The sequence below is a fragment of the Lynx canadensis genome, chromosome B1 (assembly GCF_007474595.2).
Source record: "Lynx canadensis isolate LIC74 chromosome B1, mLynCan4.pri.v2, whole genome shotgun sequence".
Taxonomy (NCBI): Eukaryota; Metazoa; Chordata; class Mammalia; order Carnivora; family Felidae; genus Lynx; species Lynx canadensis.
The window spans coordinates 26,830,066-26,851,786 of NC_044306.2; the positions used below are offsets into that span (position 1 = coordinate 26,830,066).

Genomic DNA, 21,721 nt, shown 5'->3' on the forward strand with positions numbered 1-21,721 from the left:
TCTTAAAGGGGAAATGCAACAAAAGTTAGGACATTACATTTTCCTTCTCTCCTCTCCGCAGTTTCATGACTCCCTTGCATGTTGCAGCAGAAAGAGCTCACAATGATGTCATGGAAGTTCTACATAAGCATGGAGCAAAGGTAAGACACACATCAGAAATAAAATCCCAAATTTGGAGTTGAGTAGCTAGCTGCTTTAAGACTATTACTATTCTCTCTGATTTTCCGGGAGAAATTAATTTGGTAAAGGACTCTTACCGTGTATTTGAAGTCATCTGTTCTCTTGTCAAGCTAATTTAAGTCCTGTTACTAATAAAAATAATGAGCTGTGTCCTTATTCCTTTAATGTCATTCTTCCGTAAAGCAATAAAATTAGCTCTGATCTTATCATTGAAACACATTTAACTTTGCGTTGTTTTACATTAATACTGGAATTGATATATTTTGATAGTCAACATCATTGATGGGTTTATCAGAGAATAATTTATGTAAATGATAGTCGAAATATGCTACTTACTCTAAGAATATTTTTATTCCTTCAAACTGGTAATGATATAATTTTCTCAAGTGACTGAAAAAATAGATATTTGGGGTAACCATTTCTGTTGACGTTGTCTGAAACTATGAATTGCTTGAGGGAGGAAGGAAGCAACTGGTTGTTTTTCAGAGGGTAACTTGAATATGCATACTTTTTAAATCCTCAAAAGTACATATATTTTTAAAGCAGAAGTCTCCCAAAGTAGACACTTTATGGGAATGTACAAGAGGAAGCCATTGAGAATAGGAAAAATATTAGAATTTTAATTTTTTTAATCATAATTTCTTATTATGAATAAAGACAGTTAGAATCTACTAATATTTAATACAAAGATGGATGCTGGCTCCCTCTATGTGTCTGTGTGTCAGCCTGTCTGAGTCGGTTCAAGGTGGTTCCTCTGAGGAGAATGGGAGGCTCAGTAGGGAGGGGTTGTCACTGACAGACTTACTCATCGTTTCAACTTCCAGCATGTTGTGACATATCTACATGTCCACACAAGTAGATTCATGGATACTACCTAAACGGTAATCCTTCATAAATAACACTGTTGGTAATCCAAGGGAATGATAATTTGATGGCATAAAGAGGTTGTCTGGCTATTTCATGAATTAGTATTTTCAAGAATAGTGATCTTAGTTCTCGTGCTTTTTTTTTTTTTAATGAAAATAAAGGGTTCAAAATTTGTTGTCATCTATGATGACAAATGACTACTTGCATGTAGATATTTTTACTTGGATGTAGATACTTTGTTTAAGAAAGAACATACTCAGGGCCCTTAAAGGCAAATATTACATATTTTAGAGTAATGGGAAAGTGACTGCATTTTTAAAGAAACTTCAAAAATGAAGGGGACGTTTTGAGAATAGATTTTTGGAAATGTCCACTGTTTTGTGATTTTGGTTGCCAAAAAATGATGTAAGGTATCACCCAACTGTTATATCTACATGTAATTTAAAAACTGGAAAACAATTTTCCAACCTGTTTTAAAGTCTTTCTTAATTTGTGTTTAGGTGGTTTTTGAACCTATTAGAAAACATCAAGAAGGATGAAATTTTACTAGCAGAGTTCAATTAAAACCTTAGCATGATTAAGTAAATTACATTAAAAATAAGCATCGTGGGGGCTCTTGGGTGGCTCAGTCGGTTAAGTACCAATTCTTGGTTTTTTGGCTTAGGTCAAGATGTCACAGTTCATGAGTTCAAGGCCCACATCAGGCTTCATACCGACAATGCAGAGCCTGCTTCAGGTTCTCTCCTCCCTCTCTCTCTCTCTCTCTCTCTCTCTCTCTCTGCGCCCCTCCCTTGCTCACGTCTCTCTGCCTCTCAAAATACATAAACTTCCAAAAATGTTTAAAAAATAAGCATTGTGATTTAGTAGGCATTGCTAACAGTGAGTGCACTTTTCCAGTGGCTCTAACTTGTTTCTCTCCCGTCTTTTGAGCTATATGGTCCATGGGACCAGCTATTGAAAATGAACTTAGAATCAGATCCTCAAATCTACATTGCAATTTTCATAAGATTTTTAAGGTTTTTTAGTTGAGCCCGAAGGTATTTTGTACATTTGTATAAAATGTTTTCAGGGCGCCTGGGTGGCGCAGTCGGTTAAGCGTCCGACTTCAGCCAGGTCACGATCCTCGCGGTCCGTGAGTTCGAGCCCCGCGTCAGGCTCTGGGCTGATGGCTCGGAGCCTGGAGCCTGTTTCCGATTCTGTGTCTCCCTCTCTCTCTGCCCCTCCCCCGTTCATGCTCTGTCTCTCGCTGTCCCAAAAATAAACGTTGAAAAAAAAAAAAAATGTTTTCATTTTTAATTGTGTCATCTCTTTCCCATTCTTTGTAATTTCTTTTTATATAGGTTTTATATGTTTCTCTCATATATTAGTATAGCACTGTTTCTTAAGGTTACAGATGAACACATATGTATATTGAGAGGTTTCTCAAAACATTTTTTTATTCATAAGGTTCCCAGTCCAAAAATTTAGATATCCTTGCTTTAAAAGGACAATTGGTATTTTTATCTAAAAAAGTCAGGATGACCTAGAATGAGAGGGAACAGCACTCTACCAATTTATTACCTATTCTGAGGGTACAACTCCTGCATTGTTATGTAAATAATGTCTTGTTGCTGCTCCGTCAAGCAGAAAGTACTAAGCTAAGTGGACTCTCTGCTATACTTAAGAGCATTTTTGTTTACCACTGACCCATTTTTAAAAACAGTTTATGGCATTTATAACGTTCTTGAAAACCCGTGAACAATGCCCTTCCTTTTTGAAAAATATCTATTTGTTTTCTCCCAAGAGTCATTTTATTTCATGGCGTTTCAGTGAAAAACAGCACGCGTTTCTAAGCTCTCCCAGTCAGCACTGCTCTAGCTCTGTGGTTCTCAACCTTACTCTGCTCCTCGTCTTCACGGGATATCCTCATCGATAACGTCTCAATTCATCAGTGGGGTATGCGCAGTTTTAAACACTCTGTCGGTGATGCAGAAGGACTTTTAGACTAGTTTACCCTCCCTAGTCCTTCCACTATGGTTCATCCAAATCCAGAATTCCTGCTATTAGGCCCTTTAAATGGAAAATAAATCCTACTGAATCAGGGTTCTGAACCAATAAATAGTAGTTGCCATCCTCCGCACTCAGTTTTTCCCTGGTTCCAACTCAGGCTGATGTCCCTCAGGGTCAGCTTATTTGGTGACTAATGTGTTGATAAAAACTCACTTAGCTACTTTTGGGCCCCATTGTTTGCTTGCTTAGTGTTCTTTCTGGAGAACTCACGGTTTCAATTTGATTTTTGGACAACAAATGCTTTCCATTTGATTCTAAAAACACCTTCTGATCAAGCAGCACCACCCTTGGATTAGGATTCAACCTTTACACTGTTTCCATCATCCTGCCTCCTTCCCTCCTCATGTCAAGTTACCATGCTAAGGCTAATAAGTCAGAAAAGGCAGAGAATTGGATAGGGAGATCTAATACCATGAACTAATCTGTCTTACTTTGACAGATAGAACTTAGTAATCTTTACATAAGCCAAAACATTCTTTTGCTCAAAGCTTGATGATAAAGCTCAGGTTCACTATGCATGTTAAACTAAACATACAGACAAGCATACTTTTTACTGTACAGTCTTCCACTTTCTAGTCCTGTGAACTTGGAATTAATTTTCTGGAACCGTAATTCACCCATAAGTGATTATGTGTGTATTGATACCTGTGTGTGTATGTGTGTAAAAATTAAATGAGCTTATGTATATATAAGTATGTAGTATAATACCTGACATACAAGCAATACTTTAATTACTTGTAAATATGAGCACTGTATTTTTCCATATTTGTCTTTTCAGACATATTACATATTTCCCTTAGTCACCTAAATTTTTATGTAAGATTTATATATCGGTTCCTTTATAATTTGTTTTGATCCATTAATGCAAGAAATACTGAGATGTAAAATGATTAAGGCCATATGCTAGATACTGTGGAAAGTACCAATTTGAAGTTTATGCAGTTACCAAACTTGAAGCTAATCCTAAATCCAATTTAATGGCATGAGTAATGAAGGAAGAGAAAGATGAAAGTAACTTATGAAGACATAGTTATATACGTGGAAATGAATCGGGCATTAGAACAGACTTAGAAAAGGGTGGTACAATTCAGGGAAGTGAGGAAGCTAGAGAGAAATACTGGTTTCCTATGCCTTGATAATTTTGTACTTAGAGTTGATATGAGATAAGGAGGGACATTTAGTGTCACTAGCAGTTGGAAATAATTGCACTAGAGTGTGAAAGACAGTCTAGGTGGGGTTAGAAAGATCTTTTGGAAAGCCATGAACATAGTGATCATGCATTCCAAGGTGGAGAAAGTATAGAGAGATGCGTTGAGAATTTAGGAAAGGACCTTTGCAAATTACCATATTTGAAGGGCAGCAATGGGAAGAGAAAACTGAAAGATCCATCACAGGGTCTACTGAATACAGTAGTAGTATGAAGAAGTAACAGGTGCTACAAAGAGAAATCAAGGTAGGCAATGCCATTTAACTTGACAACTTTTATATAAAGGCTTTGGCAGCTTTTGAAGGAGGTGTTCCAAAGATACAGGGGAAGAGAATTATATTCAGAGTCTTGGCAATAAGCGGCATACTCAAAGTGGGTAATTTGAGGAAAGTTTAATAAAAGAATTATATACAAAGGTGGGCATGGTTTAGGGATATGAGCAAGGGATAGCAGCAAATGGGGAGACATTATCGTCCCTGGGCCCAAAGGGGCAAAGAAGCAGAAGAAGGTAGCTATTTGGAGAAGGTCTCCTGACAATACCTGCAGCCTTTGATAAGGGGTATATCTGACCCCTACCCCTCACACCCCTGCTCCCCACCAGTCTCTTGCCATTCCCTCCCATTGTCCAAGTGTAACAACTTAAAGACCAAAAGAACCCATTGATATGATCCATATTAAGTAAGTTTCCCAGGACATCAAGCAGGACATCGAGCAGGGTGGAGGATTGGTAGGAATCTGGAGAGGCAAGCAGGCAGTAGTCAGAAAAAGGATAGGAAACGGATGGCTTATAAAGAAAGGAGAGTTATAAGAAAATGGGGGTATTAGCCAACTCATTTGAAAAATCAACTTTTATAGTGGAGTAAATTTCTATTTCTAAAAAAAAGTCAAGTATCTCTACCAATCCCCTGCTTTGCGAGATTGCTATAAAGCCTAAATGGGAGAGACGTGAAGATTTTATCCTTCATGTGGCAGTTTTTTCTTTATTGTTGTTAGCCTACCCTGACATCCTATTGCTACTGCTGTGTCTGCTATCATTATTTAGTAGAACTTAAGTCCCAACTGCATATGGTATTATTAATACCTAAAAATGAAAGGTTTAATTCAAAAGTGCTTTTTTTTCATATAGAAAAGCACTTGCTATTCTGTCATTGCTTGAGCATCTGTTAAATGTGTGGAACACGGAGAAATTTGATTGTTCATTTGTCTTAATTTGACAGATTTATTTATATTGTATGTAAGAAGAAATTGTGTCAATAGTAATTGGCATTAAGTGGGCTTATTTCTCACATTGAGAAGTGATGAAGAGTCTTTGCTCACTTTGGGGAAATGTGTTATCTCATTATAAGGATCTGATTAATGCTCTTCAAGAGGTGGGTTGATAAGCAGTTTCTGTTAGCCCAAAGATGTTAAAATGCTTTCAAAGCTATAGATGTAAAGTATCTCTAATCGTTCAGTTATCTGCCGTTTGAGCATATCAGCACAAAGAGCAAAAGGCCCAGTGTCTCAGAAACATTTTAGTTACCAGTAACGGATCAATTGAATCTAGAGTAAGCACAAATGGAAATCTGTTTTATACTTATATAAATGTATGCTTATTACTTTTCTGAGATTACCCATATTGTTATCCCATAGAAATAATCTACAGGAATTGTAGCTGAGATTTACAAAAGACTAGAACAAGGAATGTGGAAACTATTGAGTACCTCGACTGCATTCTCTATGTGTGTGTGTGTGTGTCTGTCTGTCTGTCTCTCTCTCTGGTCGCTTGGGTTTCTTTTCTGTGTTTGTCTTAGTCCATCTGCTTCATTCTTTTAATAGACTACATTTTTCGGTTTTACTTCTCTATGGCTTAAATATGGACTTGGTAGCCCCTGTTTTATGAGTCTTTGTCTTAAAAATATAACACCTGCAGCTACAGTCTCTCCTGAGTCTCAGGGAGGAGAAAGGGAGAATCTGAATGAGATCGCAGTTTGTTCCACACGGCCATCGGATTGGCTCCCACTCGTCCAATCAGCTCTGCTCAGGGGGTCGTTTCTCACACAGGGCATGTGAGAACGTGAGTGCCCTTTTAATAAAGCAAAGCAAACACATACCATTATAATATATCTCTTTTGTTTCTTTTAAAATTCCACATGAATTTTGAAGGTTTGCAAATAATAATACACTCGAGTTCAGCTAGTAAAATGTTAAAGGATTAAAAACCCTTTAAAGTAAAATATTGATTGCTGTATCAGAATTTGAGTTAAGAATTAAATTATGGTCATTTTGTCTATTTCATTCCTCATAGGAGAGGCTTTAATTATGTCCATCTTCCTTATAACAGTGCTCTGTAAATATCTGTAAAACTTTAAAATCAAATTAAATTATACTCTTACTACAGATAAAGTAAGTTAATTATTTTCAATATTTTACAATTCTGTCAACACTGGCATTTAACTTCTTTTTTCCTTCAAATTTCTAGGGAAAGAAGAATATGTATTTTTTGGTTAGAGAATATCTTAAGAGTCTGATGTTCATGTAGTATACACACTAGTATGATGAAAACAGTATTCTTTATCATCAGAATTTACTAATTTATTGTTCTTGTGAACCATTTACTTACCAACCATTTTTGAACATCCAACTTGTACCAGGCATTGCACTTGTTACTGTGGGGTATATATGAAGTTTGGATTTGGTCAAGAGTCTTCTCTGAAGGGACTTAAAACCTAGTAATAGTCTTATCTACTATAGTCAGCGCCAATATCTGTCATACACATTGGAAAGTGATATATAAGAGAAGTATGGGTAGATTGCTATTCAGAGAACGGTTACTTCCATTGGTGGTAACAGGCTGGGGGAGAGATTGGAGAAATTTCATGAAGAAAGTAGGATTTCAGCTAGGATGTCTAGGGATTAGATATATAGAAATTGGCAAAATACGAATAATATTTCAAGTAATGACTCAAGCAGGAAAGCAGTTAGTCAGGAGTTATAATTAGTGAGCCCAGGGGTACTGAAAAGGAGAATAATGAAAATCTTGAAAATATACGTTGGAGCAGGGTCTTGGTAGTTTCGATGGGAGAGTTTTGATTTTGTTCTCATTATACTGGGAGAGCCATTGGGAAGTTTTGAACAGGTAGGTGACCTGCACAGAATCCTGCTTCAGGAAGGTAGAAACTTCTTAGAAGGCTACTTTCTCCTATAAGGCCAATTACAGAAATGTAGACTATATTATAATATGCCTGCCACCTGTTCCCTAGGTTATAGTCTGTCTACCAGGACATAGACCTATTTCAAATCCCTATCTTTTGCTCCTTTCTTGCAGATGTATTAATGCCTTTGTTTTAACTCTTCACTTTCACTTTCAGAGTGTCCTGATTGGGGAGAAAGTACATTGTCATTCTAGCTAAAGGAATACAGAGACTGTTTTCAGTGCTCAGGTTACTTGAAACCCAGTTTAGATTGAGATATACCCACGTTCAGCAGCTAAAGTAGAATTATAATGTGAGTTAACAATAAATGCTTAATTACAGCAACATCACAGAACAGTTCGTGATTAATTACCAAATAAGTGATGTGGACAATAATAGCTTTAAGTTTAGGCGAGAGATTAACTCAGTCTTGAGGTTAGCACTTTGAGACTAGGCTATTCACACAGATTCGAATATTGAGAGGTCCCCCTCAGCTATTTCCTTATAGTTGGTTTGGGGTTTCCAGGATTGTTTTGGCATATTTGAAGCATACTTTTTTTTTTTTAATGATTTTTTTTAAGTTTTATTTTATTTATTTTGAGAGAGACAGAGATAGTGTGAGCAGGGGAGGAGCAGAGAGAGAGAGAGTATCCCAAGCAGGCTCCACTGTCAGCACAGAGCCCAACACGGGTGTTGAACTCACAAAATCGTGAGATCATGACCTGAGCCAAAACCGAGAGTCAGACACTTAACCAACTGAGCCACCCAGGCGACCCTGAATCATAGTCTTATGTCCTACAGGACATAAGACATAAGACATACATTGCAGGCCAGATGCCATTGTGATTTTGTATCATGTATCTAATTACCCTCTATAGGAAAATCATTAATTACTACTCAGAAATAGAAAAAAAAAATGCATAATGGGGCGCCTGGGTGGCGCAGTCGGTTAAGCGTCCGACTTCAGCCAGGTCACGATCTCGCGGTCCGTGAGTTCGAGCCCCGCGTCAGGCTCTGGGCTGATGGCTCAGAGCCTGGAGCCTGTTTCTGATTCTGTGTCTCCCTCTCTCTCTGCCCCTCGCCCGTTCATGCTCTGTCTCTCTCTGTCCCAAAAATAAATAAACGTTGAAAAAAAAAAAATTTAAAAAAAAAGAAAAAAAATGCATACCTCAGGTTTCTCTCTCTAGATACAAGGGAAAAGGGGGGAATATATTTTGTCTCTAAAACTGCCAGATACGTTTTTTTCTCAAGCCAAGTCCTAACCACACATTACCACACATTATATGTAGCATTTTTCTTATTTGAGTCAGTGTCTGTACTTCAGTGAAAAAAATCTCCTTGGTGCTGAATGATAAGCATCTTTGATGGCATCTTATATCATATCCTCATGGTGGAGATTGTGATGAAAACAGGACTGGCTCTAAAGAAGACTTGGTCACAAAAACTGATGCAACACTCCCTGAATTCTTCCAGAAATATGTATGTTGGTGGTTTCAAATTATATGTATACACACACACACACACACAGGTTGTATCTCTTTAAAATATGAATAATAAGTTAATGGTGGTATATATATAAAGTCTGTCAAATATATCATTTAGGTTAAAAACAAAACTTACAGAGAGAAATATATATATGTATATGCATATATATATACATATATTTTTTTTTTTTTAATTTGAAAGTTCTTAGAAGAATCCTGTGAGTGGCAATCTCATTTATTTAGTTATCTCAGCTTGAATGACCATTTAAGTACTTAATTATATGTATAATACAAGACTGTATTTTGGGGTTTTTTTTTAGGAGTTTGATTCTTACATATAAAGAATATTTTAAATGTTGTTAAGCCTGTTTTTTGACTGAGTGAAGAATTGTCAATGTGTGAGTCAAAATTGTCAAAGCCAAGAGGACACACACACACACACACACACACACAAACGCATGACTTTCAGGTCATGGGCTATATTCTGTACATTGGTGGGCCCTTTTAGCCAGTGCTTTCATTTATAGATTTTGTGGATAACATGCCCAAGTCATTTAATCTCTTATATTTCTCCATCAGTAGAGTGAATTACTATCATTTGCCATTTGTGTAACTTACAGAATGGTAGCAGAGTCATAAATCCAAACTTATGGGAACCTTTAAACAATTAACGCTCCCTGTAACTCTCTGGGACCACAGTGAAATATACACTAGCTCCAAAATATCACTTTTCTACTGTGAAACTGAATTAGAGCAGCAATGCAAATCCTGCCAGATGACCCATTTAAAAACTTGGGGACACGCTACAGGTGTAGTCCTATAAAATAGTTCCTGCTGCCCTCTAAAAACAAAGTTATCACCAACCTTGGAAGGCACATACATTTTGGACTTCTGTGTCTTGAACTACACATGTGGAGGGAAGAAAATTGGACTGACCGCCTTGTAGAGAGCCCTGATTGTATCCTGTGACTGGTGGATAAAAGAGTAAACAAAGGTAGAACATTAAGGGTGTGGATGAAGTTAAATATAAGAGGAAGTTAGGGACTTTTTGTTTTCAATTTTGAATCAATTTAAAGGTCAGTAATGACTCCAACAGACAGCTGATTTCCCATCCAATAATCACTTTCCCCCTTCTTTGCTTCAGAACAGGGATCAGCAAATGCATTCTTAAAAGTCCAGATGGTAAATACTTTAGGCTTTATGGATACTTCTCTAGCCATTTTAAATGTAATCGTTTGAAAATCTAAAAATCGTTCTTGGCTTGCAAGCAGTACAGAATAGTCACCTGGTCGGAATTGACCCACGGGCCATAGCTTGCCTCAGCAACCTTCTTCTGTGGAGCTCTACTTTGTTCAGTTTTGGGAGCTCCACAGAAGGCTGAGTCTGACACAGTTCTGGTGATCTTACTCTCCTTGCTAGTGACTGGTATAGGCATGGCTTCAGGAAGCGTTTCTGGTTCCAGCCATAAGGAGAAGTCCTCTGGGAAAGGTTTCTTCTCTCTTACAATAGATGTATGAGACATCCTTTTGGGCTTTCACTGAGATTTATGGAGTTGTTTGCACGGAGCTGCCATTGTCATCTTTGGACCATAGAAGGACCAGCCTGGAGTCCTGAGATCGGGGAATCTGAGAAATTTGACATTTGCTTCTAGTAAGGAATAACCCTTCCTCACGAAAACTCTTGTCGGATGTTTGTTTAATGTTTTCCCTATCATCCATCCTTGTTAATTCTATGGGTTGTACACAGTTCCACCAAATTATTCCACTTGTTTCCATGGAATGAGTGCTCCTGTTAAATATCGCTGATACTTTTCTATCACTTCTAGTGCTTCAGCTATGTTGTCCGATAAAGCACTCCATAGATATTCTTTTGTTGCTGTGATAATTAGAGTTTGAGGGGGAAATTCTCTCATTATAAAAAATACATTTTCTAAAGCAAAGAATTTTATGTTACACTGATCTGTCTTGTACTTTAAGAAAGTTTGGTTTTCTGAAATATTAGAATACGATACTACCTTGGGAAGGAGCAGATGCCTTCTATACATAAACAGGGATGAGGACACAGAGCTTCAGTATATCAGCATGGTTTTAACTTTCTGGTGTTACCAATCAGTCCTCATCAAATGGTTGGAATTTTTTTCAGCTAAACATAAAAAATTCCTTTTATAAATTAACTCTAAATGACTTATACATTATTTTTTTCACTTATTCACAAGATATTGGTGAAGCTCCATGAAATGCCCTATACCTTTTGTATTTCTGGGAGTGGGGAGGGTAGAGGGAAGAGTTACATTTAAGATTAAGTCATAATTTCTGCTTTTAAGTCGCTTACAATTTCAATAGAGCATCTAGCACAGAGCCTGATACTAGCAAGTGCTTAGTAAATGTTAGTTGCATCCCTTCCTTACAAGACTTCTTTGGAGGTAAACTACCTGGTTCTAATTTTGACAGCCAAATGCGAGGGTAAGGAGCGTGAGAAGAGAATAATTACTGGGTAGAGAAATGAGAATACGTGTCAGTGGAGCTGCATTCAGAAGCAGCCATCCAAAACCGAGAGGGGGAGAGGAACAAGAAAAGTTAATGTAAATAACGTTAGAGAGTGGTGATTTGGGGCCCGATTTCACTCCATGAGTGCATGCTCCAGGGTGAGTGAGAGAGAGAAGGGAATCTGCTGTTCTCTGTATTGCATTCAGTTTCACCATGCAAATGCATTGAGAGAACCTCTCCTCACACATAGCGCGTTTATACTGTTTAAAGATACTGTATGTACTTTGGTGTTCGGTTGATCTGTTCACACATTGAAGGTGAAACGAGTGTTGAATTTACTGAGAAACCCTAGGTCTGTCTCTGCCATTGCATTGCTAAGGTATTTTCAAGGATAATATTGACCAAAGGCAAACTTTACCTTTTGCAATGACTTTAGAAGCGAACATCTTCATAAAATGGGGTTCCAGGGTGATCTAATAAAGCTGGAGCATAGCAGGCCTATCACATTGTGATGAAAAAACACAGTAGAAAGGAAGGGAGTGTGAAAGTAAATTACAGATGGTCTTAAGTGACATGCTGAAGAATTCAAGGTTATTTGAAGGCACTGAAGAGACCCTCAATTTGAGCTGAAGAATAATTTTAGGTAATATCTGAATTTTGGAGTAGTAATTCTCAAACCATGTTACCATGGTTTAACAAGCTGTATTGAGAATTTCTGTCACTCTGATTAAATAATTTAGTGAGTTTCTTATGCAATTTCCAGAAAATTATTAATGATTAGAATATTCCCAATTTTAAGTTTTTCTCTTGTGGTGAAGTAACAGAAATGTTCATAGAAAAAGTCAAGAAATTTAGTTTGGTAGCTTATGTTTTCCATCAATACATGGTAATGGCTGTGTTTTTATGTTGCCTGTATAAACAGTCACTTTTCTGCTGGCAAATGAGATCTAATTAAATATGTCAGTATTTCATGGCAAATTTTGTGAAACACCATTAAGAATTTAGATGAACCCTTGCCTGAACAAGTGTGACCGCCTTACTAATAACGATGAAAGACTGGAGGCATAGAGATCAGTTGTCTTAAATATTTTCTTTCCTTAATCTTGTATTTATTTGGTGGGTGTGGACAAATGCTTAAAATAACCTACTAACATATATTTGTGAATTCACTACATGTCCTTAAGAGGAGCTTTCTAGAGGACCCAGAAAAACCTATATAATACAATCCATATTCTCAATAGCCATAACTTTAACTTGGTGAACAAAAACTACCCAGGTGTTATAATTTATGAGATAGTGCTAACTTGACATGGATATTTGGAAAGTCAGTAATCATCGAGCCTTTAAGCAACAAAAACACTTCCTGAGAGAGATGAGACTTGCACTGGATTTCATAATCCAGAAAGGCAGACAGAGGGCTTGTCTGAAAGGAGCAGCATATACAATGAACAGGGACTGTGGTCTGATTGGAATAGAAGGTATTTACTGGGGCATCCTGGATATTTGGGGGGACCTCCTGGAAAACAGGTTTGATCAAATTATGAATGTGATTCCAAAGCTTAATGTTGTCTTAAACAGTCTTAAGACTAGCTAAATGATTCTTCCTTTATAACTCTTCAAAGTTTTAAAAATGGAACATTTGAACCTTTGAATCTTTCTGGTGGGGGGGTGTTAAATGTGTTGGTAATTCAATGAGAGCATTCTGTTATAATTATTTACTAAAATTAGAAGAGAAATGTAATTAGCTACTTTGTCTTTGCCTACATACCCTGCTGTCTTTATATTACAGGAGCAAGTTTGGTAAAACCCATTCATCCAAAAGTATTTAATGTGCATCTGAGATGTGGCAGGCAGTGCAGGTCAGGGTCCCGCCCTCAGGGATCTCACATCCTAGTTGTTGAGGGGAGTGGCCGGGCGTGGAAGATGGACAGGAAGACAGTTACTCAGGGAAAGGATGAGTATGTCGTCATTTGTATTTGGAAGGTGGTGAGACTAAGAAAGGGATATTTTTTCAGAAGCAGAAAACAGAGGTTAATAGTGAATAGTCTGTGGCATTTTTCAAGAACCTTTGACAATTTATTTTTCTCATAGAAACTTATTTGCTAGGGTGTAAAAGGGAACAAATAGATGCTCAATGCCGTGTGCCCACCCAATGATCTTTCAGATGAACGCACTGGACACTCTTGGTCAGACTGCTTTGCATAGAGCTGCCCTAGCAGGCCACCTGCAGACCTGCCGCCTCCTGCTGAGTTACGGCTCCGATCCCTCCATCATCTCCTTACAAGGCTTTACGGCAGCGCAGATGGGGAACGAAGCCGTGCAGCAGATTCTGAGCGGTGAGTTAAAGCAGATGAACGGTGAGGTCTCGGCTTCCCGCTTCCCGTTTCACGGCCACCGATCTAAGCAGACAAACTTTGCACCGCTTGTTTTAAGTAGCTCCTTGGAAGGCTTTCTTTGCCTGAGTATCTCTCATACCTCTCCTTGCTCCCAGTTTAGCCTGAGACCCTCCCTCTCAGGCTTTTTGGTGGAGTGAGGTAGGTGTCATGAGAAGGAGACCTATGCTCTGTTTTTTTCAGTTTTAAATTGAAAATCCGACTCATGGGTGTGACAACCAGAGGTGACTTAAGGCTCATATAAACAGTATGGAATTATGGTAGCTCTCAAATCTATCAAATAGAGAAAATTAGAAATCACTCATATGGTAATGATCTTTAATTGACTGTTCTTACATATGTGATAGCCTGACCTGCTTTTTTGTAATTCTTACCTTCATTGTGCCATTATGAGATTATCTTGGTTTTTTTTTCTAGCTTAAATATAATTGTAAAATCTTGCCGAATGTTAGTGCCTTCCTAGAACAGTATTAGATATTTTAACTCTTTAACTTGTTGAGGGAAATCAAAGGTAAATAGATATGAAAGTAGATTAGTTTCCCAAGCCCCCAAATTAGAGGAAATAACACAGTCTAGCTATTAAAAAATGGTGGACAGAATTAATTTGGTGTAATTGACTCTTCTTTCCCATCCCTTTTATTTTGTCTGTGGGTTATATCTGCTCTAGAATGACATAACCGACTGGAAGAGTTAAATGGAGAAGAAAGGCTACAGACTAGTAATCGAGAGTCCCAGTTTCTTTCTCCTGCCTGTAACCCAGTAGTTCTTTACTCCATCAGGCACAGTGCCCCCTTTTCGTAATGAATATTCTATAACATCCCCTTTTCTTATACAGAAATGAAATGTATAAATAATGTGACCTACCTTCACAGCTACCTTCTAAAAACTCCTATTAGATGCCCTAACTATAATATAAGGAATGACAGTAAGTTACAATAAAATAATTTATGATTATTGTAATAGTAATAGCTTGGGCAAAACTACACTAGAAGATAAAAATATACCCCACAGATTTCTGAAAGACCCCCCAAAAGTACAACACAGTTGAGCATCACAGCTGTCTACTAAAATAGGGAACTTTCCAGACTTGTGGAGCTCATATGTGTTAGAGCTGAATCAGAGCTAACCAACCCCCTAAGAGTGTGCCGCACTGTAAGAGCTAGTAGTTAGGATTTACTTTCCTCAGGCTAATTCATTGGGAGGTAGTATCGTTCAACTTCAGTCTTAGATGGTTGATCTTGAGTTGAAGTAAGCCCTATCTAGGACACCTTTACTATCAAAACTAATAAGATCGTAAAGGAATGAAATTTCCTGTTATAGGATTTCAAGCTTAAACTATGAAAAACATGACTTCATTTAACTTCCTGTTTCTACAGAGCAATAGAACATTTACTTAAAGAAGGTAATCATGCTTTGACTAAGAAATAGTTCTTCCTTCCCAGTAAATTCTAATATAATTCCAAAAGGTGTGATTTTTGTTCAAACATTCTAAATGTTTTTCTTCTGCTTTTTACCAAGAACCATTTAGTGCTGAATTTTCAGTTAGTTTCTTTAAATTGTAACCATAAATCAGGCAAACAGATAGCTATCACGTTAAAAATTCTTAATAATACTACGCATAATTTAGAGATAATTGACAAAATGGAGAAGAAAGGATTGAATAAATTAGGCAGATTTGATCCATTAATGTTTCTTAAATGTCTTCTAAATCAATGCAATTAGAGTATATGACTTCTGGTAAAAGATAAAATTAAATACTGAATCACAAATGAAATATTTTATTCAATTATTCTGATAATTCTTCTTAGAAGTTTGTTTGGAAGATAAAACATTAAATAGGTAATTAAATGCTTAGCATAGGATATGCCAGAACTTTTTGGTTTAATTCTTAATATTCTTTATTGATATGGAAAAATAATACAGTAGTAGAATTATATGATAAAATCTTGCCCTTAGAAAGGTTTTGAAATGGGAATTGTTTTTTGGAAGAGGAGACAATTTTTTTTAATTTTTAATTATTTGAGAGTGAGAGCACGCACACGAGTGGGAGAGAGTGGCAGAGAGAGGGAGGGAGGGAGGGAGAGAGAATCTTAAGCAGGCTCCATGCTGAGCAGGGCTTGAGCTCAAGACCCTGGGATTATGACCTGAGCTGAAACCAAGAATTGGATGTTCAACCAAGCCACCCAGGTGCCCCAAGGATACAGTTTTTTAAATTAATATTTCTATGAGCAACTGAGTATCTATAGTCTGTGGACCATGTACTAGCTGGACTTTTTGCTTGTACCTAAATTTACTAATCCAATTCCAGTTTATATCTCTAATGACTCCTAAAAGAATGCATCAGTCATATAGGATGTATACCAGGTTATTGGAGTTGTGTTCTGGGTAACATTTTTATGAAGATACATTTAACTAATAATGTTGATACCAGGTTTAAGATCCACTTTTAGAAACCTGCACTTCCAGCTCTCAAGTCAGTAATTGCCAATAGTTTACATTAATAAAGTTTGAATTAGGGGTGCCTGGGTGGCTCAGTCGGTTGTGTTCAACCAACTCTTGGTCTCGGCTCAGGTCATGATCTCATGGTTCATAGGTTGAAGCCCCACATCAGGCTTCATACTGACAGTGCGGGGCCTGCTTGGGATTCTCTCTCTCTTTCTCTGTCTGTGCTCCTCCTGCACTTGTGCGCTTGCTCACTCTCTCTCAAAATAAATACTTTAAAAATAAATAAATACTTTAAAAATAAAATAAAGTTTGAATTGTAAACTGTTGGCAGTATTTATGTCAAAATTAATGTCAGCAGCTTTTTATAAACCAGAATTTTATTTATTTATTTATTTATTTATTTATTTATTTATTTAATGTTTATTTTTGAAAAAGAGAGAGAGAAAGAGACCGAGAGAGACAGAGCACGAGTGGGGGAGGGGCAGAGAGAGGGAGACACAGAATCCAAAGCAGGCTCCAGGCTCTGAGCTATTAGCACAGAACCCCACATGGGGTTCGAACTCACGAACCCTGAGATCGTGACCTGAGCCAAAGTCGGACACTTAACTGATTGAGCCACCCAGGCGCCCCAATGAACCAGAATTTTAAAACATGATTTCAGAAGATTTGACTTTTTTCTCCAGACCTGCTTTCTCTATATTCTGCTGTGTCCAGTGTAGTAGCTGCTAGCTATTTGTGGCTAAATTTAAATTAACTAAAATTAAATAAAAATTTTAAATCTGTTCATCATTTGTCCTAGCCACATATGACTAGTGGCTACTATATTACCATAGATAAAGAATATATCCAGCATCACAGATAAATTCTTTTAAACAGTATGTTTAGGGTAGACCTTGCCATGGATTATTCTTTTTTTTAATGTTTCTTTATTTTTGAGAGAGAGAGTGTGTGAGCAGGGGAGGGGCAGAGAGTGAGAGAGACACTGAATCCGAAGCAGGCTCCAGGCTCTGAGCTGTCAGCACAGAGCCTGACGTGGGGCTCGAACTCACGGACCACGAGATCATGACCTGAGCCGACGTCACTCACTTAACCAGAGCCACCCGGGTGCCCTAGAATGAATTATTCTGACTGTATATTCCAGTATGATTATTCCATTACTTTTACCTAATCATTTATAGAGGTAAGGATTTGGAGATTTATAAGAGCTAAATTAAATACTGAAATCCCCACTTACATTTGCACATTGAAATAAGTCAGTAAGACTTATTTCTGGCCAGTCCAGTGACAGCCAGTCTACAGGAGACTTGTTTTTGTTCTGTTTTGTTTGTTTTTTAATAGCAAACTGCCTTCTGACCTTTGGAACTTTCAGTTTGGGTTTCTTCTCTTTTCTTTTTTTTTTTTCCTTTTCTTTTCTTCTCTTTTATTTTCTTTTTAAAATTCTGGTGAGCCAGAATAGAATTGGAGAAAAAATTAGAAGCCTATCTTTAGCCTTTGACTCTAAGTGAAATCTTTAATTTCATACTCTGAAAAAGCCAATGTGCTCATAAAGGAATTTACTGATACAGTACTTTGCATATCAGCTACTCTTATTTTACCTATGTTCCCTTTTAACTTCATTTTTATATCCTTCTTTTAATTCTGTTTCTCTTTGTACAAAGCTCCTGGGTATATACATATCCTTTCAGCTACTACTTTGTTCCCAGAAATGAATCTGTTCTAAGCCTGTTCAGGATTTATAATGGATGCAAAGGTCTATAATTTCTATAGTAATTAATCAATATCTTTAAATAACTACTTTCTACTCTTTGACAAGGAGTAAGAATTTCTCCATAGTTCTCAGAGGGATTTTTATATTTGCATAAAAATTTTTGCTTGATTGTAAAATTATAACCCTTTGCAAGTAGTCTGTATCAAGACCAATGTGCCAATTTCAAATAATTCATTGAATGAAAGCACTTATCCATACGAGCAGTATCCCTCAAATGCTAGAGTCTGAAAATATCCAAAGTTCTAACTCTATATACATAAACAACTGTCATTTCACTTTGCGAAATATTACCTATATACATCCAAAGGATGTTTCCGTGAGCTCTGCCAGCTGCAAGAATTACTGTCACAGAGACATAATATCCACACCGACTCCCTCACCCATTCATGCAGCGAAGTCGTGCACACCGAGAAAGGAGGCAAATGAGACAACAAAGAACAGGATAAAGGCAGCCAAAGAAAGAGTGATGGTGGGCCAGACACACTGACCCCAGTATAAAATAGCATGGTGGAAGTCAGTTCAGCAAATGCTTTCTGAATGTTCTCTGTGAAAAGGACCTTGAAGACGAGCAAGACTTGATTTCTTTCCTCGACAGTTCCACAAATTAATGAATAATAAGCTCTTGTCTAAAGAAAAATACTTATTGATGTTTCAAAAATGTACTTCATTAAATGAAATATTTTCCTCTCCTCCCTTTAATCTTAGCATTTTATCTGCTAAGTAATATGACTAAATAAACACAGTTTATCTTTTATGGAAGAGTTCTCAAAACTTATGCTGTAAAAGCCACTCTTCCTGAATGAAGCACTTTAGAAAGAGCTGAAGTTGTTTCTTCTAAAATCTAAAACCTTTTCGTAGTATCACTTCATCTTTCCCTGTAGACAGAGGACTCAAGGAAGGATCTTTGATCAAAAGATAATGTAATTTTAAATCTGAAAGAGGATTTAAGGGAACCCAACACTCACTTTATAGGTGCAAAACTAAGCTATTAAGTGATTTGTCCGTCATCACTGTTAAAATCCAGGTCTCGTGGACTTCACTCACTCCTTTTGTGTTACATGAGTGTGTACACGTGTGCAGTAGAAAGGCCAACGTAATGTCCACAAACATATTTTGAGTGACATATTTGTACATTGTTTTCTTTAAAAATTTTTTTATTTGGGCCAACGTGTAATGAATTTTTGGTTTATATTAATCAAAACACTTCATCTGTTAACTTCATACATCTGGACCTAATGGCCTAATCTAATTATATTCCATTTGGCATTTCTGTCACACCTCCCAATTGTACAGACATTTTTTATTGCGTTTCCCTGAAGCCATTCAACGAATGTGAATTAATGTGAATTTTAGTACACTGATTATATTTTCTGAGATCACTAATTTTGGGAGTAGTATTTCTGTTTCAAATTGAGGAAGTTGAGGCCAAAAAGAAAAAGGCTAAACATTGAATACTGAAAGTTGAGTGGCTCCCCTAGGTTTGCACAACAAAATCAATGGCAAAGCTTTGCGAAAGCACTTTGTAAGACCAAAGTATCATAAAGATGTTCTTGATACTGTGTTCTATGTTTCTTTATTCCCTTTTGCCAAGTTTTGGCCAGAAGATTTGAAGGCTAGAATAGTAGGGACAGAGAAGGATTTATGTGTCTTCGAATTTATTTAAATGTAGCTTAGGATGGGGGTGCCTGGGTGGCTCAGTCACTTAAGCATCCAACTCTTGATCTTGGCTCACGTCATGATATCACAGTTTGTAAGTTCAAGCCCCACATTGCACTCTATGCTGACAACATAGAGCCTGCTTGGGATTCTCTTTCTCTTTCTCTTTGTCTCTCTCTCTCTCTCTCTCTCTCTCTCTCTGTGCCCATCCCCCCTCCCCCACTCTCTCTCTCACTCTCTCTGTGCCTACCCTCCCATCCCCCACTCTCTCTCTCACTCTGTCTGTGCCTAGCCGCTGTCCCCCACTCTCTCTCTCACTTTCTCTCAGAATAAATACTTTTTTTTTAATGTGGTTTAGGATGAGATGGATGTAAATTGAAATAAGAAGCCACTTTTTTCTCATCTGAAAACGGTTTAGAAAATCCATAGATTATATCTCAGGAATTTCTGACCCCTTAATCCCTCTTTCCATTCACCAAGTAATTTTCCTTCTTAACTCTGTGATTCCTTAAAACCTAACACTAATCTCTCCTCTCTTTTATTCAGAAAGTACACCTATACGCACTTCTGATGTTGACTATCGACTCTTAGAGGCATCTAAAGCTGGAGACTTGGAAACTGTGAAGGTAAATCAGTGCTTTTAACATCTTGGGTGGCACTATTGAACTTTGCTAACCAATTCATTTTAAGCTTATAAGTGAAACCATTCAAATCCAAACAATGAAAGGGAAAAACAAAGTCGATCCATAAACCAGGAAGATTTCCTAGTACGTGCTTTATATCCATTAAACCAGTTTTAGTCACTTTTCTTCTGATTATATGAAAGCTCTTTTATTTTCACTTATATTAATGAAACTGTTACTTTTGGCCACACTCATAAATTTCTAAGCTAGTTCAAGCCCAGATAATAGTACAATAAATTTCAAAACAATGTTTCTTCAACTTTTCCAAGAGATTCTCAACAATTGCTCTAGAAAAGCATTCTTATGATCCTGCAACCATTTGGAATTACTTATGTACAGAGGATGGATTTTCTTTTCTATGTAACTCTGCTTGCCAGGAAAATTTTAACAGCCGTTGTTTGTGGTATAGAAACATGGTTATAGATTTAATTTTTTTCAAATATGAAATAATAGTCTGATCTTGAATATGTTTTTTAAAAACACACACTTCCGGGGTGCCTGAATGGCTCAGTCGGTTGAGCATCCGACATCGGCTCAGGTCATGATCTCACGATTCGTGAGTTCAAGCCCCGCGTCAGGCTCTGTGCTGACAGCTCAGGGCCTGGAGCCTGCTTTGGATTCTGTGTCCCCCTCTCTCTCCGCCCCACCCCTGCTTGTGCTCTTTCTCTCTCTGTCTTTCAAACATGAATAAACGTTAAATGAATAAATACACTTCCTATCTGTAACCACTCATGCAGGGGTGATAGAAAGAGGTGGCATTTTGTTCTTGTTTGGGGGTTGGTCTTGTGGTTTCGTTTGTCTGTCTTTCTTTCTTTTTCTTTCTTTCTTTCTTTCTTTCTTTCTTTCTTTCTTTCTTTCTTTCTTTCTTTTAAAGAAAGGCTAATGTGAAATTGGGACTGATAGTTGTAACATTATTTTTTACAAACTAAAGTTTGTCACTTATTAAGCAAACTCTATTTTTGTGATTTTTAGCAAACTACCTTTAGCATTCTTTCTGGTTGAAAATGACAATAAATATGCAGAAATTTTATTTTTGTTTCAGTATGTGGCCATTTCTAACATCTCTTCCATCTTACAAGAACATCTAAGTTATTTAAAGAAAAAATAGTAAATTTCAGTTGTAATAGCCACTGGGGAGAAATCTTAAAGTTCTCTTAGATCTAAAATTATATACTTTTTATTTTCATAATTAAAATTACATACTTCTTGTCATTTGAAATGTATCCTAATAACAGAAAATCTTTAGGGGCACCTGGGTTACTCAGTCAGTTAAACGTCTGACTCTGGGTTTCGGCTCGGGTCATGATCTCATGGTTCCTGGGATCGAGCC

General features: G+C 37.2%; 1 protein-coding gene across 1 annotated transcript in view; it reads left to right on the plus strand.

The window, feature by feature from the left end:
- Nucleotides 1-21,721, plus strand: part of TNKS (tankyrase) — a 219,173-nt gene that overhangs the window by 147,933 nt on the left and 49,519 nt on the right. The window contains exons 11-13 of the mRNA XM_030312270.1: nucleotides 62-140; nucleotides 13,611-13,782; nucleotides 20,255-20,334. Coding sequence (XP_030168130.1) covers nucleotides 62-140; nucleotides 13,611-13,782; nucleotides 20,255-20,334 — 331 coding nt within the window. The remainder of the gene's footprint in view (nucleotides 1-61; nucleotides 141-13,610; nucleotides 13,783-20,254; nucleotides 20,335-21,721) is intronic.